This window comes from Nesoenas mayeri, assembly GCF_963082525.1.
Source record: "Nesoenas mayeri genome assembly, chromosome: 5".
NCBI classification, from domain to species: domain Eukaryota; kingdom Metazoa; phylum Chordata; class Aves; order Columbiformes; family Columbidae; genus Nesoenas; species Nesoenas mayeri.
In genome coordinates, this window is record NC_137548.1 from 12247252 (window position 1) to 12265962 (window position 18711).

General features: G+C 35.0%; 1 protein-coding gene across 2 annotated transcripts in view; it reads right to left on the reverse strand.

Moving 5' to 3' along the window:
* Window positions 1–200: 200 nt before the first annotated feature.
* PPP2R5C (protein phosphatase 2 regulatory subunit B'gamma) overlaps window positions 201–18711 on the reverse strand; it is an 83660-nt gene continuing 65149 nt past the window's right edge. For both annotated transcript variants that reach the window (XM_080345783.1, XM_080345784.1), the window contains 7 exons: window positions 16738–16791; window positions 13889–14059; window positions 13198–13325; window positions 11567–11668; window positions 8682–8754; window positions 6263–6379; window positions 201–3125 (listed from right to left, as the gene is read on the reverse strand). In XM_080345783.1, the coding sequence (XP_080201909.1) occupies window positions 2994–3125; window positions 6263–6379; window positions 8682–8754; window positions 11567–11668; window positions 13198–13325; window positions 13889–14059; window positions 16738–16791 (777 nt within the window). In that variant the 3' untranslated portion in view covers window positions 201–2993. The remainder of the gene's footprint in view (window positions 3126–6262; window positions 6380–8681; window positions 8755–11566; window positions 11669–13197; window positions 13326–13888; window positions 14060–16737; window positions 16792–18711) is intronic.

Sequence of the window (18711 nt, forward strand, 5' to 3'; positions counted from 1 at the left end):
TACTGATAATTGTTTGAAAAGTTAAGTCTGCTTTTTCCACCGAATATCCATTATTCCTCCTTTTCTAGTAATGGCCTTTCCATATTTATTTTCTTTTGTGGAATTTATGGAATTAATTTGTACCACTGATTCTGCAAGCAATGATCATCTGAACACTCCCCCAAACTCCCTGTGCTAAATTTACTTTCATGATGAGCAAGTAAAATTCACATGTTCTTTATTTGTCCATATAATACACCATATTTTTTTTTTTAAAGTTTTAAAATTAGATAAAAGCATATTAAATGACAGGTGTATGAAGTTCTTCAGAAACAATGCCAGAACAAAAAACTGCATTACAAAATGTTAAAAAATATGTAGGTACATTTGAACTTAACATTCCACTAACGCGTAATGTTACAGATATTGTCTAATGAAAAATAATTGTGCCACTTACCTATTTTTGCTATTTCTAGGAACTTTTTATTCTGTACATAGGACGATTCTGTACAAAATATGAAGTCTACATTTTTATTACTTATTACCATAAAACAAGGTACAATGTATGTACAATATTAAAATGAAGCCATACTAAAGCCACACTAAAAAGACACTTGTAATATTACTTTTGACATTCCTGATGTACAGGTGGAATTTTGGAAACGGGAGAAGATGTCAAACACAGAACTTTATGAAGAACAACAGTCACCAAAATTCTAATTTTTCTTCTTCTTCTTTTTGGATGTATTACTTTTAGAATGGTTTAGTACAGGATTATAAGAAGTATATAAATATTGATAATAAACATGCTAAACCATTAGTGGTGACAAATTTTGGAATATTGCCTAAGCAAATGTTCAGTGGTCCAAAACTTCAAATCTGAATTTATGGTGAACTTTCAGCCTTTACAAATACCACAATATTTTGCTTTTTGGTGAGTGTTTATCTTCAATAAAGAACAGAAACAAAATCTAGACAGTAAAAGATGTTCTTATACGTTGAGCATCACACAATCAAACATTGATATACAGCTTTTTTTCTTTCCTTGAGTTAACATAATAATTCCTTTCAGCAACCTCTTGCACAAACATACTGAACACCCAAAATCAAAGGTAACTGATAATCTACCAGCTAAAGATGGAAGTTCAAACAATGGTATATCAAAATACATAGACGCTGCTTTACACAACTAAAAAAAGCACCCTTTTTCCCTCAAAAGGAGAAGGCATCTTTAAACTGTTTTACTATAGTTTATCCTAATGGTAAAGCATATTCTTTTTCAAGTTTTACAGGAAATGTTTTCAGATGTCGTGGACATTCCACTTAAAGGTTGGGTTGAGCTTGAAATTTTGTTATTGTAAGCCAATATTTACCACCCACAATTTTCTTCCAGTAGACAACGCAACAAATATTGGGAATCGAATGTTAAATGCAACCGACAAACAGCAGGCACTACATCTGCACAAGGTTACTATGAATGTCTGCTTTGCGCATTTATTTTAATGGATGCAGGAGACATTATACTTCCTTAAAAAGTAAAACAAAACTATTTTTTAAAGAAGCCACGTTTTTATCTCTTTATGCATCAAGACATTAAACATTAAGTTATATCATGTTACTGCCAGAGACAAAAGAAACTAATCACTCATTTAGAATAGCAGAACACGTTTCAAACAGCTTGTAAGCAGGATAAGTAAGTTAAAATACTGGCCACCCTGAGAGAAATCAAATATTGAAAACAAAGCACTATATTTTTAAAGAGATTTTCCTGCCGTGCTTTTCCATCTACAACAAAAAGCTCATTACATGCAAGTAATCTTGTGGAATATATAGCAGCATTTGAAGTTCATCAGCAACTTAGATGCATTTTTCAGTTCACTTGTGAGGTGTATTTGCAGCACATGTGCTCTTTACAACTACAACAAAAAAGTATTTTCACGGTAAAATTATGGTCACTATCTCCTCAGCTCTTAGACTCACCTAAAAAGAAGAAAGGAATTCAAAAGTCTGTTCTTTTTCTTATTTTACTTTATTATATAAGCTTGTGATGATGTTTCCTGAAAGATTATGTTCATCTTTCAGATAAAAACTGATGCAACTGAAATCACGCGTAGTATCTGCCACAGAATACTGAACTCCTAGAGCCCAAGAGAAATGCTGAGTATTAAAAGCTCAGATAAGGGAGAAAAGAGTGAAAGAACTTGAAAAAACTTAAAATGAAATTTTATATTCAGTCTATTCCCAGTCATAGTAAACAAATTTTCATTTTAGGAAAAATTCTTCTACCAGTTCGTATCTGGAATACTGGTGCTGTATTATACACTGAAGACTGGAAAATATGGCTTTAAATATACATAAAGTATTAGGACATGGTGTATATATATAGATCTTTATCCAAGTAAAGGAGAAAAAAAATTTACAGAACTCTTAGAAAGGAATGATGATTGAAGATTGTCATGGAAGTCACCAATTTGTAAGCCATGATTTATACTACGAAAGAATAATTGTGTATTTTCAAAACTGCTGGTATATTACAAGACATCAATAATGTGGAAACAACTACAAAGTTGAGAAATCCTAGAAAAAGTTTAATACTTATATTTGAAGTATTATTACTTTTGAAAACACACATTTATTATTAGTACCAACTATTGATCATTCACTTTAGATGGAAAGAGTTTATAGAACGCTTTTCTCAAACAGAACTATAAAAACTGCATGTTATTAGCTGGCTGGTACTATGATAACACCTCCAGGAAATTGTGTCCACTTGATTACAGTCAACCTAATATTCTGCATATGGAATTGGGTAATTTACCATTGTTTGAACTACTAATCTTGAGCTGCATACTCAATTTATTGCCTACAGAACTGGGTTGAAGAAAGCTTTGACTTTGTGTGTAACTGATTGGTATGGCACAAAAAAGTAAGTTCTACTGTAGAACTGAGTCCAGAAAAAAAAAAAAAAAAAAAAAAAAGACGTTTCCTCCAAAATAATATTTGACTGTAATAGTTTAATGCCCATCATGTGATATTAATTCATCAGCTCTGCAATGTGATTCCAAGGCTTTCATGGTATAGATATCCTGAGGCAGTTCTGACTTGCGTCGCACAAGAGGACGATCTTTTTTCTGATCTTTCTGTGCCTGAAATAAAAATAGAACAAAGTTGGCCAAAAAGCTTAATTGCTAAACAATGACAAGATATTTATTGTATATCAGTATGCTCACTTTCAGGAAAAGAAATAAAAATCGTATTGGAAAACGTTTATACTTTCTCTTTACCCCACCAGCCACACAGTTTCAAGCCTCAAAACCACTGTTTTGCTAAGTACAGAAGAAAAATTAGAAACAACTGACAAACTCTAAGCTATTAGCAGTCATGACATGACTACCATGATTATCACTTGATAACATTTTTTAAAAATAAAATCATCTCTCTTCTCACTTATTTTTCATTTTCCTTTCTACATTTTCATTTCTACATGAAGATAAACGCTCTGATGATAAATGGCTCTAATTACCTGCATTATGCACATATCTGAAAATTCTGCTGTATTATCTTACTGATGCTCTCTCAAAACCAGATATTATTCCTATCAGAGTACCTTGAAACTATACAATGGTATCTTTATGTAGTCCCTCTGACTGTCTCACCTACCCTGATTTGCCTGTTAGATCCATGATGCTTATTTGTGCCCTTTTAAAAAATTGATTGGCTTTTACTTAGCCATGAACTTAACCAGCAAGTTCAAAAACTTAGTAAGCCATGGTGGTCAAATTTTATTGTAGCAAAGAGCATTCAGTAAAAATCCTCAAATAGTCTGGTCTACTTTCCTCAGTCATTCCATCACCTCTTCAGTATGGACACTCTGCGATATCGCTAACCTCTGGTATATACCTTACTTTCACGGAAACTGTAAACATCTCCGCATGGTTTATCACTTCCAAAGTTTTATTTCAAAAATAAACTAAGCTGCCCTTTAGACTTACCTTTTTTACACTGATAACCATAATACCTCATTTTAGCATCAATTTCTGATGATACTTAGCAAGGGATCCATAACTGCCTCTCCAGTGTCCTCCCAAAGGTCGTTGCAAGAATGCTATCTGGCTTTCTTTCTGCAATACCCTAATCCTTCATCAGGTCCTTTTCTGCCTGATGACCCAGACCTATCAATCTTCTTACAAGCTTTATACTTCTCATAGATTCCTCTCATTTTTTCTAATAATAAGAATCCCTGGTTTAAACTGTCCTATTAGCTCTGCAAGGCCAGGATCTTTCACTTTGAAAAACAGGCTTATAACCTTCCAGACATCTAGTTTACTTCTGGCAGATTTTCTGAGCAAGGAAAAGCAGGAAAGCATGCACTTGGAGAGACAGCTGAAGAATGCTCAAACAGTTCCAACCCAAGTTGCAGAATTTTATTTAGTTTACAATTTGTTTCTTTTCCATTAGTGTCACTTTTTCATCTCCACCCCTTCTATGAATCAGCGTGGGGTGGGGAAGGGGGAAATCAAACTCATCCAAAGGAATGCAGTGTACTGGCTTCCCAGCTGAAACACTATCATGAAGCTGTATATAGCCCCAACATTACAGCTCTTGAAGTTGAATCCTTTGTAGAAAAGAAAAACCTAGGTAGAGTCCTTGGTTTTAGTTGGGGCTGCCACTACTGTTGGTGCGTTTTCTATTGTGTAATACTGGCCCAAATCCCCAAGCACTTCCAGCAGCTGGGACTGGGGACTTTGTTCTTCACTGCTTGTCCCAACTACTAGTGTGCGTGTATATATAGACAGAGAGCGAGAGTTAGGAGCTATGAGTTTGAACTTCCTCTGGCCAGGATGGAAAGTGAACCAAGGTCTCATAAATCTTAAGAAGAAAGTTATGTACTAGAAAATAGCATACTAAAATATGGACACTACCATCAAACTCTAAGGTAGTACATTTTTATGAAGAATCTCATATGCTCCTTTCTCTGCCAGAACTGCTTCTAGGCTCTGGAGTTACTGAATGGACACCCATCTCCCCATCACAGGGGCCTGGCTAAGCTATCCAAGGCCTGAAGAAAGGCAGTGGTTTAGAAACTTTAGTCAGCCCAGTGCTCCTCATTGCCCAGCTCTAAGCAGCATTCCCATGCAGGGGAATGCCCCCCTCCTTTATTGCCCTGGATAGGTGTGCAATTCAGCCACCAAGATTTACATATAATGCATTGGGTTCCACTCCAGAGATAAGTGTTTAAAAACCAGCAGTCACTGAGCATGTCTTGAAGGCATTCCAGCATTTCTTCTGATACCAACCTTCATCCCAAATGCCACAGGACAAATAAAAAAATATACTCTAATCTTGCAGGATGATGACTGGAATTTTAAGACAGTAATGTAGAGGGTTAGATGGACTGTATGCTTATTTTTATTAAATTTCTTGTTTGATACACTGGTTCAAGTAAACAGACTTTATCTCTGATCTCAACCAGTTTTTCAGCTCCAGGTCATTTCTCTGGTCTGGATTTAGATATATTCATATTACTGATATTGCTACCAGACATCTTAGTGATACTGCAATGCTCCTGGCACCTCTCCACTTCCCATCAGCTCCAAGTTTAAATCTCTAGTTCGAATGTCAGGCGTCTGGTTCCACTTAACGGAAATTAAATTAAAAATACCTGAAGATCACTAAGCATTAGCTAAAGATGAAAAGACTGGGATGACCCTGAGAGTCCTTGCCCTGCAGTAGGTGATGGAACATAACAGATGGTGGACTGAGGAAGAAGACCCATGAGTGGGCAAGACAAATAAACACTTCACACTTTTTTTTGAAACACAGCTTTAAGCCACTAAGAAGGCTTTGAATAACAAGCAAAAATATCATCACTAGAATCTGGCTATATTTTATATAAGTTTTCCTTATGAAAAAACAAAACTGTTATGTAGAGACAGAAAATGACGTGGCATATTTTAGCCATATTTGTAACTATTCTTAAAGAACAGTCATTGTTCACGTAATGACACAAAAAGCTATTCTAAGTGAAAAGAAAATGAAAGCTGCTGTAGAAGAAATGTCAAAAGAGACCATACAGCAGATTCATAGGCATTAGAAATAACACTTGTATTCCTGGCTGCTACAGTATCACTTGAAAGTAGGAGTTCTAATGAAGTTTATTACTCTATGATAAATGGTTTCAGGGCTGAAAATATAACTCAAGTTTATGTCTAGGATTAACTGTTGCTTTAAAAAAAAAGTAATTTGTAATTTCAAGTAATTTGTTATCTTCACATGGCTTTACCTGACAAGCCTCTTCTTTCACTGTCTTCTTCAGCATCTGCAAATCTTCAATTAAAGGCCCATCTGTTTCCATTGCAACAGGACTGTTCAGCAAACTCGTGTCACTATATGTTGGGTACTAATAAAATGCAAAGTGTTAAAATAATCATTCTTAGTAGTAGTACCTAAATAATAAGAGTGTATTTGAACATTTGAATGCTATGATTAGTTAGTAGAGATTAGCTTCAATATCTTATGCTTCCAGGCACCAAGTTACTACATTTTAAAATGGAACTCCAATACTTTCACCTGGCAGAGATGTCCTGTTGAAAAATACAGTCAGAACACAAAAGATATTATTTGATTTTTTGAGACTGAATTTTAAAATATTCAGATTTTGCCAGTAACAAATGTCTACTTCAGCAATCATTTATCTGAAACTTTATTAATACATTGTCTAGTGATTTGTGAACAGTGTAGCAAACCAAACTCAGTGATTTTACTTTATGGGGCAATTTTGTGTTGGAAGAAAAAATACAATATTAAAGGGGTAAATATGGCCAATATATATTTAAAATAATTTTAAACCAAAGTAAAACAGCCATAAAAGTATTTTGGAAAGAAAAAAACAAACATCTTGTGAAAACACTTGGATAGAATCGAAAGTTTACTATACCGGTATCTCAATATTTTAAATTCTATTCTAACTCAGAGGAGGTGTATGCGGTCTTGAAATCAAAACTCATTTATAAACACACACACTTTTTCATCCATTTTTCCTCATAAGCATTTTAGTATCTGAGTGTACCAGTAATTTAATGTAGTTGAGACAAAGAACAAAAAACCTCACATCAAGGATTTAACTAATAATTATCATGACCTAAAATCTTAAAATGTATTCTTGTGTCATGCAAAGTCAGGAATAATTCTGAACAAGAACTGTCAGTAATCAGGCAAATGAAAAAGTTAATAGAAATTCCAGGAAAAAGAAAATTTTAAAAATCCATTATACAGAGTGCTAAAAGCATTAATATCCTAACGTCAATTCAGTCGAGCACTCAGTGTTCAAATTAATAATTTTTCTTTTAAGTTGCTTCCAATTCCTAGCTCTCTCCAAGTTTACTATGCAGAACATACTGTGCTCAGGTTGTGTAAACCAGTTTCACAAAACATACACAGTTATGAAAAATTACTTGAAAGAAAAGGAAATTTACACTGTAGAGCTAGTTTTATTACTACAAGTCAATCCCCTTATTTAGTTAGACATGCAATAGTTCATAATTTGTGACAGTAAATGACCACATATATCAAGTTCTCTTCAAGCAAGGCTTTTGTATGGCTTGCCTGATTAGATGAACGATTTGTCACTGAACATCAATTGCTGTTTTCATATGAACGGTTATTTTTTTGATTATTTAAACTGATCTATTGTCAACTGACATTATTTAACAATTTTTACTTGAGTGGTGTAGTAACTGTACCCTGAGCAATGCCACAAAAAAAAAAATTATGGAATTTCTCCTCCTTAGAAAAAAAATTGTTCACACTGTTTTAAAATAGCACTGAGATCATAAAGTAAGTGTCCCAGTTCTGTTTATAGACTGCCATTATTCCACCTTCCACCACTTTAAACTCAGCTACATCATGTTGGAAAGACACAATACAGTAAGTTTCTTGCTGCAATATTGTAAAATTCTGGCTGCAAAGTAACTCAAATGTTTGGGTTTTTTTATTCCTCATAGCACCAATTGGTTTGATTGAGACAAAGGAAAACTGGCAGCACTCTCCAAGCAAATTAAGTAGCGGGGGAAAAAAACCAAACACAAGCCAAACCATCCCCTTCTCCCATAATTTCAAGATATAATGAATAGTCTAAAGGATCTTTGCTTCTTTATCAAAATTTCAGTTACACCAAGTAACGCCTGATGGGACGTTTTCCTTTCAGTAAGGACCTAAGGTGCAGGTCCACCAGAAGACTGGCTCAATGCAAGTATGAGAACAAATGCAGCAGACAAGAACGTACAATATTACTTTAATCCACTTAACACAGAGGAAAACTGACCAGTCAACTCACAGTTTGCAGAAAGATCTCTTTTGTAATATATTGTTTGTAAAACAGCTTTTCAAGAGAAACCAATTATGGCATCTCTATATTTTTCCATAATTTTGCACAATAACTTTTCAAACCGCAATACAATGTATCTCCTATTATAAGAAAAGGAACAAGTACTTCACATCATGCTTTTCAGAAACCTTTTAAAAAAAATAATTACTTGCACAAGAGAAAGGTTACAAATTTTAAAAGTACTTTTATTGTGTATCTTTCATAATACAATTAGTGAAATTGCTTTATTTCCATGATCAGCCAGACCTGTTTCCCTCACTGATATTTAACAAAACTAAAGTATTTAAACATGAACATGTTAATCTTTTCTAAATACCTGGGGATTTGATTTGGCTAGATTTTCTATTTTAACCCAGGCTTCTTCCCGTTCCTTCAATTTTAGCTTCTCTCTGAAAAAAAAAAAAAGATAGAAATCAAAATAGCAAATGCAGCTCGGTGAATCTTGCATTACAACTTGTATACTTTCTTAAACATGAAGAAATTCACTAGAAGAATTCAAAAGAATACATTATTTAGTTGTGCCTCTTTCAGCCTCTGGCTCAAAATACCACTTCCTGTTGACAGGATAATTTGCATCCTATCAGTACCCCATGATTGCAAAGCAACATTAAAAGGGAAAAAGCTTCTATTTTCTCCTGAAAACAAAGCGGCTGACACCCAGTTTATCTTTAATAACTGCACATTGTTAAAGGAGTAAAAAATACAAGAGTCTTGATCTATGTTGAAAGTGTGTTGTGTTTTAACTTTATAATATTTGAATCCTATATTGGAACGTAAGAAACTAGTATCTGACCATAAAAAAGGCAGATTGCTACTGGCAACAGTTTAAAAGGGTAGTTTAAAAAGAAAAGTAGTTTAAAGAAAAGGCCCAGAGACATTTTGAACTGAACACTAATGGAGAAATATCTGACAAAACCACTCTGAATGAGGGAGTCACAAGCCAAGAGAGATGACATGGGATGCCTTTTTTGCCTCCTTTTAAATTTAAAGTAGGAAAGGTTTGTTTCCTTAGGCCTAATGTAATTCAAAATGGTAACATCTAGGGGCTTCCTCCTTTCCTTCTTACAGATAAACAACTTATTGCAGAGACTAGAAGGAATACTTGTCTTTGGAAGGCAGTACAGTTTAAAAGGGCTTTTAGCTTAAAAGTGCTAAAAATGGTCTCAGGCTTCAATGCATACAGCAGGTGATACAAATGTAAAAAAATAAAACCCACCCAAAAAACCCCAGTTATATTAAAGCATACACACAGCTTGCCTCCAGCTGTCCATTAAGTTAAGTTTGGGCTGGGGTGGAAGAACTCTTTAGCCATCTTTTAAGTTCTTGTGAGTTGAGGGGTTTTCTTTTGGTTTTGTTATTAGGTCACTCTGCCTTAGTTCACACTCAAAACACTACCCAAAAAACCCACAAAAAACCTCCAGAGAATAAAAGATTGCTTTCCTATTTAAAAGGGATTCTACTTATTTGCTAGGAGGGACGAGAGACTTACATATTATTTTTAAAACCAAGAAAAGTTCATATTCTGTTATCTCTAAACCCACTCATACATCTTAAAAATTTATTATACTACTAGCTCGTTTCTACTCAAACTGTAATAAGGAACTTGAAAACTTGGGCAGATCAATCTACATTAATCTACTACTTCCAGTATATTGATTTAAAATACATGTATAATTTGAACCACTACTTGAAGGGATCCCTGTTCACTCTGAAACTAAAAATAAAATTCAAATTCAAACACAGGTATTTTCAGTATCCACTTCCTAACTACACTCCTCAGTCCTTAAAATGAGAGCCAAACCATTAATACTTTTGACTTCTCAATCTCACTTCAGCAGTCTTTATAATATACTGAATATTCAAAAAATTATGTCTATTTAACAAAACTGGAAATAGATGAACAAAAGACAAGTGACTTCATGATCATAACATTTATTTAGCTGCCTTTTGGGGCATAAACCAGAAAAATTCTAGCTTCCAAATCCCTGCTCTGCTCATTGGCCTGTGCAAGAATATACTATACTGTCCTGATTTTGTTTAAAACAAGACCAGTTCTCTTTTAGTGAATTTTCCTGTCAGTTCTTCTAAGTAACGGCACTTTTCTGAATCTGGCTGCATGTTTTTCAGACACCATTCGCTCCGGAGCTGATAACGGTAGCAATGGTGTGCAGAAGAGGCCCAGGTTTAGACTTATTGCTATGGCAGTCAAGGTTACTGATAAATTTTGTACGTGTTGTAAGTGAGAGGGGCATATTTGCAAGGTAGGGTGGACAGAACAGGTGACTAAAATTGACCAGCTAAGTATTCCATCCCATACACATCATACACCCTGTCAAAGTGGGAGATCACGAGGGTTTCGCTCTCCTTGACCACGGCCGGCATCTGAACAGGACCCCGCCTGTCATTCCTGTGATCCTAGGCCTAGTTCTAGACCCCGCATCCCTGAAACCAGCTCTGGTTTACTGTGTTACGGTACCCAGTTCCACCACAGGCCCCCGCTGTGCTACCCTGGGAAATTCAAGACTGATTTTGCATATTTTGTATTATTCTCTCTATTTATTAGTGGCATTAGTAAAGCATTTTAAACGTTTTCCAACTTGTAAGTCTCTCTTCCTTTTCCTCGTGCGACCTTTCCCAGGGGAGGGGTCGGGGTAACAGAAAGCATCTGCCATGGTTTATTGTTGCCCTGCATTAAACAGTGACATATGCTCAGCAGGATTCTTCTGGCAAATAATGTACAAATGCCCCTTATTACACCAGAAAAACAAGTTTATTTTGGGGTAATTTTTAGAAAAACACACACTTATGGTCATACACAATGCAATGCTGAAAAATACTGGAAATGTGTTTTGGGAAGAACTGAGTGACAACATGGAAGAAAATAACACCAGATAAATAAACCACGCTAAAATAAACACAGGATGTAAACTAAACTGTTTAACGGATCTTTTACACTGGGCTCTGCAATCAGCAGTGTCCTTCTCACAAAATATTAATTTTTTAGGAAGATGAGTATTAGGAGTATTAGGCCAAAGACTACATGAAGCATCCTATTCTTCAGGAGATTTTACAGTAAATATATATATAACAAGAAGTTCAAATGGGCACAACTTCTCACTAAAGACACAGTCATTTTTCAGAGCGAAAGCACTCTGAACAAATTATTCAAGAAGAGACAGACACGCTGACATGAAAACTTACTTCAGTTTTTCTGCTTTAAATTGCTGTGTGCAGTCATCGAACAGTTTTTGGTTCATCTCCATGAAGAGTTTCAGAGCATTGTATATCAAGCCATGTATTGTCCTATAAGTAAAACTTCTGGTTGAAACTCAGAGTACTTTAAACTTTGAAATCTACTTTTTCTGGTCAACAGTAGCCAATAGCCTACATAACTGGAAAATTACATCATTTCAGAAAAAGTGGGAACAAAACTAGTCAGTGGAAGTTTCAGTTTACTCTCAAAAGGGCTAATACAAGTACTAAAATTAATAACTTTGAATGCAGTTTTCTTTCTCTATAGTATTACTTGCCACTTGTGATGTTTGAACCTATTTTTTTAATATTAGATGTACCAATACAGGACTAGTTTTGAAATTTAGTTGCTGACACTAATCCAACTACCGTTATTAGAAAAACATGTAAGATGAAATTCAAGATCTTGAGGCAAGCACCTTACTGGTAACTGACACATTCAAGAAAAAAGTTAGTGATTAAAAGGAGCCTAGAAAAGACATAATTGATTTTGAAAACTGCCACACAGCAACAACACTCACTTGAACAGAGTTATGCCAGGACTCTCTAAAGAAAAGTGTTAGAAAAGTGAAGTGGAAATCATCAGAAAAAAAATAAACAAAAATAATCTGTTTATGAAGCACTTTGACAGAGTTATTTACAGCTCCAGTCTGTAACCATTGCTGATCATTAAATCCAAATAGCAATCAGTGACATGATTACTTTGTATCATACATCTGAGTTGCAAGTAAGAGAGCAGCTGTACTGGGTGGCGTGACTTCTGCTTGGAATGAAATGAACACGTGGCCCTGAGCCAGGGAAAAACAACCAGCAACAATCCACATTTCCTACACACAATCGCATCACTGAATCAGAATTTCATTAATGAGTATATTATTTGTTACTGCTTACATCCAGTGAGAGTAACCAATCCCTTTAACATCACTTTATCTTCCATTTATTTTTCCTGTGTTTAGTGGCGGATCGATTGTTGATCCTCAGCCAGCGCCAGACGGTGACACTCTCACCATCCCAGCAGTTGCACTGCAGCTCAGACAAAGAGGCACTTCACAGCAGAACAGCTGCAGAAAGGAGCTGACCAGGACTGGTTTTGTGTGTGAGTACTATGTTATTGCGGGGAAAAAAGTGAAAATAGTCAATGTAGAAAGAAAACAAACTAAAAGGCTGGGGCAGGGGGGAAGGAAAAAGTGACCTGATCTACAACTTATTCCAGTAGAATGCAGAAGAAATGCACATCAGCAGAGGTTAGAGATCAGAAATCAAAGTTAGCCTTTAGAAGTATCTGGACTACAGATTAATGGGAAATTTGCTTTATATTAATAAAAATGTGTCATAGATCAGATGCACTAAAACACTGGTTTTTGTTTAACAAAAATAGGAAAAACTATCTTCCTCAATTCTTACTATTTCCTGACAATGCTGACAACACTAGTCTCCTCCTCATTCAGCAACTTTCATGTTATAGAATAAACAGCTCGACACACTGTTAAAACTAGCAACTCAAAGATCTGAACTCCTTTTAAGCCTAAAACTAGACGTAAGTGAAGCAGCAGAGTTTTATTTGTACAAGAGTTTCTTACTTGTTCCAATGTGTCTTTGAATTCCGGTACAAGGATGGAAACATGATGGGTAAAATCTTTGCTGCATTATCACTAATTAAACTCATAATATATTCATTATTCCAGTAGTATAATGCTCGCTCCGCAACCTAAGAAGACATGAAAAAGGAACACTTCAGACAATCTCTTACAGAGCAAATAATTGAAATATTTGGCAAACATAAGGGAAAGGTAAGAAAGTTTGCAACTCAGATTTGGGTTTTTCTCTAGTGCAAATGGGAGTCATGGAGCTGATGGAAAAGGAGATGGAAAAATTGCCTTTTCCCTGATAGAAATATGATTCAAAGTATAACCTATGAACTCTGAAAATGAAGCAAAGAAATGTTTTCACAAAGAAAGATTATTTGTAGAACTCTATTACAAGCAGTGAAATGCAAACACAATGTACTGAATGGGTTCAGGTACTGGTAACCAGTGAGCTTTTAAGCTTTTATGTTAGACATAACACTAAAGTGAATCATCCAATTTGAATGCACATACTGCACTCTCGAAAGTAAATAATAAAACTAACATTTGGATCCCTAAAATTTGACACAGACAACCTTTTTTCTTAACCAATAAAATTCATTACTGTGAATAATAGTTGGTAATGCCAGTAACAGCTCTGCTTTCTAAAAATCCTCATACTATTGTACCTTCAGTAAGTACAGACCTGAAAGTGTGGACTGGACACACATTTGGCGAGCTGTCTGAAGAGAGGCTCCATAACCTTTACAAACTCAGATGGTTCAATAACATCTAAAATTTCTTCTAGTTCATTTAAAAACATGACTTCTTTTGGACTGTGAGTCTTTGGCCAGTATTTCAGCAGTGCCATTACAACCTGTAGAGACAAAGTAAACATAATCTTCACGATAATTTGACTTTACCGTGCACTAAATTATATTTAATTAAGCGGTCTGATATTTTAAAGAGAACACAAAACTCAGATTTCTTGTCCCATGTGCCAGCAGTGATGAGATATGGTTCAGTGTCACAGAAATAACTGCTAATAGGTCTAAACCCACTTATTCAGAAAACAAAGTTATATGTTCAAAAATAATAATCAAATGACTACAGAAAGTAAGCTGACATCTAACTTCACATGATCATCAAACTGAAGTGCAAATTTGCTACTATACTATTGGGAAAATTATCTGCCACTCAAGTGATAGCAGCTTTCAATCTCTTAATTGCTTGGAGGCATACTCCAAAGCTTAAGAAATTAAGTTCTACCATTATATTTTAAGAAAAGATTTACTATAAATACCCAAATTGATAAGTGACTGACTACTCTAGACATGTTACTCTTAAACGTCACGTGTTGTTTAATTGATTATATTACTGTAATCACGGTCTTAACTTTCTTCATGATTATTAAATGATTTACCCAGCTTGCTGAAGAAGTTTTTGCCAGGCAAACTATGAATGCTTGGAAGATCAATGAGAGAAGTGGGGGTGGACTGGGGAGGAAAGGGCAAAGAAACTACGGGATCCATAAAATGTGTCACAAGAGGAAGCTGTCTGCCCATCGGCTCACAGCCCTTGAGAAACAGTCTATAAATCTGCGCAAAAATGTTTATGAAGTCTAACTGAAAAAAAAATTCTCTCATCTATAGAATATGCAAGTAGAAAAATTTAAATTTGAGAAGTGATACTACTTTAGCAGTTAAATATATTTAGAGGTATCGACTAGTGGAGTTATCAATTATACCATAACTTAAAGAATCTTCAAAAATACACCAAGCTATATTGAAGAAATAACAACTCGAGCGATTAGCCACTTCTGATTTAAGGAAAATGTGAGTAGACACAACTGTTTTTATTACAAAAGGATGATGATTTTTCTCAAAGATTGCAGTTTTCAACCCAAAATATAAGATTTTTAAACTTTTTTTTACTCCCTCCATACCATAAGAACAGTTTTTCATCTGTGGCAATTTGGTGCCAAACAACATTCAAATAGGAAGACATCTTCCTCCAAAAATGACTGGCATAGCAGTCAATCTTAAATTTAGATACTTTTGATGAGGAATTAATACAACCTTGAATATAGAAGCTTATAAACGCTTTTTGTTTTGTAGTTAAAGATTAAAAAGCCACAAAGAACAAAACGATGAGTGTTTGCCTAGTCCTAGGTGAAGCAGAGGGGAAAAAAAAAACCAAAACAAAAGAGTACGGGCTTATAGAAAAAAAACTCTTTTAAAATGAAGTTTATATTTGTCATCTTATAAAGTTTAAAAGTTGCAACAAATCATTAGCCTTTTTATCAGACAACTATTTTTTCCCCTCATTTGGGAAAAGCAGCAGTCTCCTCTTCTGTTTTATGAAAGTGAGGACATTTTCATAGAAGTCCATCTTTTCATATTTAAGAACTATAAGCAATATTTAACATCATTGCAGACAACTCAGTGAAAAATCAGTGCATCTTTCATGTATGCATGATTGAATCATGAAGCAGACACTATAAGCCCTCAACGAAGCCTTGGAAAATTTATGCAGATTTTTTTAATAAGACGTCAAAAAGTCTCATGTAACAATTATAAGGGGAAACAAAGTTTTACTTTGTGATGACTAGAATTTTTGTAGGGGGAGCTTAGTACTTTGGTGATGCATGTGGTAAGGTTTTAAAGAATGTTGTAATCATGTACTAATTTGGGATCAAAAAGGGAAACAGACTTCCTTAGTTCAGATTTGTACAAGGAAATATGTAACATCCTAGCTGATGTCTCAAAGAAAGCTAAAATTTCAAGATCTCATACAGCACGTATGACAGAACGTCTGAGATTTTATATCTTCACAAATATTAAGTTCTACCATTATAAAAGCCCCAAGTAGAAGAGAGTTCTTGCTTAGCTGCATACCTCATTTGTTTCATGAATCCCAGTTTCCCATTTTGCACCAGAAATGGTTATAATCTACTAATGTGCATTTTTCTTAACAGCAATCGTTTTACTGATTGTAACTCAATGATTAAAAATACTCTTTCTTACCCACTGAATATCTGGTGTAATGATGCAAAACACTAGATACTACCAAGGACAATTTAAAGCATTCATCTAGGCAATTATGTGCAGCCAGACCAAAGTCTGGCTTTGTTTATGGTCCAGACTTGGTAGACATGAACAGGATCTGACTCAAAAGCCTTGCATCAGTAGATAGCTCTGTGTTCCACCAGAACATCAGTACCTCAACAGAGCACAGTTCAGGCAAGCAAATAATGGACCAAACTGCTTCTGGATCAACCACCTCACACTCAGTCAGCCTGAACAAAATAAGCAGATAAGCTCTGGCGTGTTTGCAGGAGAGATGCTCTTGGTACTGATTTAATTCACTTGGGACATTCCAAATAACTGTTAATAAAAACTCTAATATGACAGATCAAAACAGCTAAATATCTGATTCTTCCTAATAAAAACAATTACATATCAATACTTTGTTTCCAAAACCTTCCTAAACAGTATACAGATGAAAGGGATAATAATATCCAGAATATATATAATAATAACAATATAAACTTACTGGTTCTGTAAGTGTACTGTCCTTTTCCAAAAATTGAACTACACAGTATGCCAGCTACAGTAAAAGAAAAAGACTTTCATTAACATACAATGTGAAACTGAACACACTTTCAAATCATGACCATAAATGAAAAACAGTACTGAATTCAAATATAAACAAAACAGTTTTCCCGTAATTTTACAAGAATTATTCAGCAGACAATTTAAACAACAATAAGGCAAATACCCTTTACCAATTTTTCACAACCTTCCCAATTCTGTCCTCACCTTTTTTTGGGGTATAATATAGACAAATACATGATCTGATGTTTTTCTTTTTCAACCTAGTACTTTGCATTTCAGCACACTTCATCTTTTCAAACACAGGATTTAAAGATCACAATCTTGTCATCTGAAGTACTTTCCACTCGCTAACATTTTGGTATCCATGCTGATTTACTAAGTATTTTCTATTTCATAACCCAAGTTAGTTAATAACGCATTGAAGGGTTGTAAATCATAGGATATTCTATATATGAGAATTAATGCTAACTATGCATATCGATGTGAAACTGAAACAAGCGAAGGCTGAATTACAGCATTTACCAACTTCAGATTGGAGAATGAGAGTTGTATCTGTGCGTAAACAGTGAATCTTACATCCCTTTCAGTCGATAGGCCAAGAGTCCCAAAGTAAATGGGAGGATCACTGCACAGCTCACAAACTGTTTAACCATTTTTCTAACGTCTCTCCATTTATAGAAGTTCAGCTGATGAGTCCAATTCCTGTTTCTGACAACTGCTACCAAGAATGTCTCTAGGTAACCTGAGGAATGTATACAGATCATTACATCTAGTGTTCTCCGCTAATCTAAAGTAAATTTGAATTGAATATAGAAACTAGCTTTCTTCATGTGTATCTGGATTTGGTGGCAAATCCTTCTGAATATCTGCCACTGTCTCCATGTGAAGTTTTGTGGTTTTGCTCTGGTGTGTCACACACTAAGCTCATTTGAAGTACCTTCCCATTTCATTCAGGAGAACACGTAAGAGAAGCATTCCTATATCACTGTCTTCTTTTTACTGACAGTAATGAGGAATGCAAATCACCTGGAGGCTTTTGAGAATTAATTTGTGAACTAAGGAGAACAGATAAAGACCAATACGTCTCAGGTAGGCAGAACAAAAGGCGGCGATCAGAGATGTCTGCGCTGGTTGAGATTATAAAAAAGGTCTGATTGGCCACACCCCAACAGGTTATGTTCATAGCATTAGAAAAAAAGAACAACATATTTTGAAATAGGAGCCACTCTGGCCGACTACTTCAACAGGAACTGGTGGGAGCCCCAGCAGGCAAGAGCCAAAGCAAATGTTTATAAGCAGCTCTAATTTCTAGAGAACTGTAATTATACAAATGGTGTTCTTAAAAATACAAGTTGTTAGTAATTTTATTTGAAGAAATGGTACTTAAAGCTTGGAGTACTTGAACTAACATTGAAAATGTTGAACTTTCAAATTAAAAAAAACCAAAGCTACGTAACAATCTCTCACAGAGAAAATTGCAGAATATTGAAATAACACTGTTTTCTAACACTGTATGATTTTCCTGCTCCTCTAGGAATTCTGAATGGAACTAAAACCCAGCACAGGAGAGGTACAGCTGGTTCAAAAGCACAATACAATTCAGAAGTCGCCCTTTTTCCTGTGTACTTCTAAAAAGATCTACTGAATTAATTAATGATGTAAATAGTAAATGCCCCAATTCTTTTCAAAACATCAACAGTTTTAAGAAACTGAATTCAGCTTAAATTCTCCAGGTAGTTTAGAAAAAAATGTTTATAGATGACATCCACTAAAACGATACTTTTCTGCAGTTTAGGTATGTCTAAACATCACAGACAGGAACAAGATAAGCAAAAAATTCTGTGCGTGGATAAATATCAACAACTCTCACCTTAGCTAAGTACTTCATGTGTATCATCTATCAACACTACAG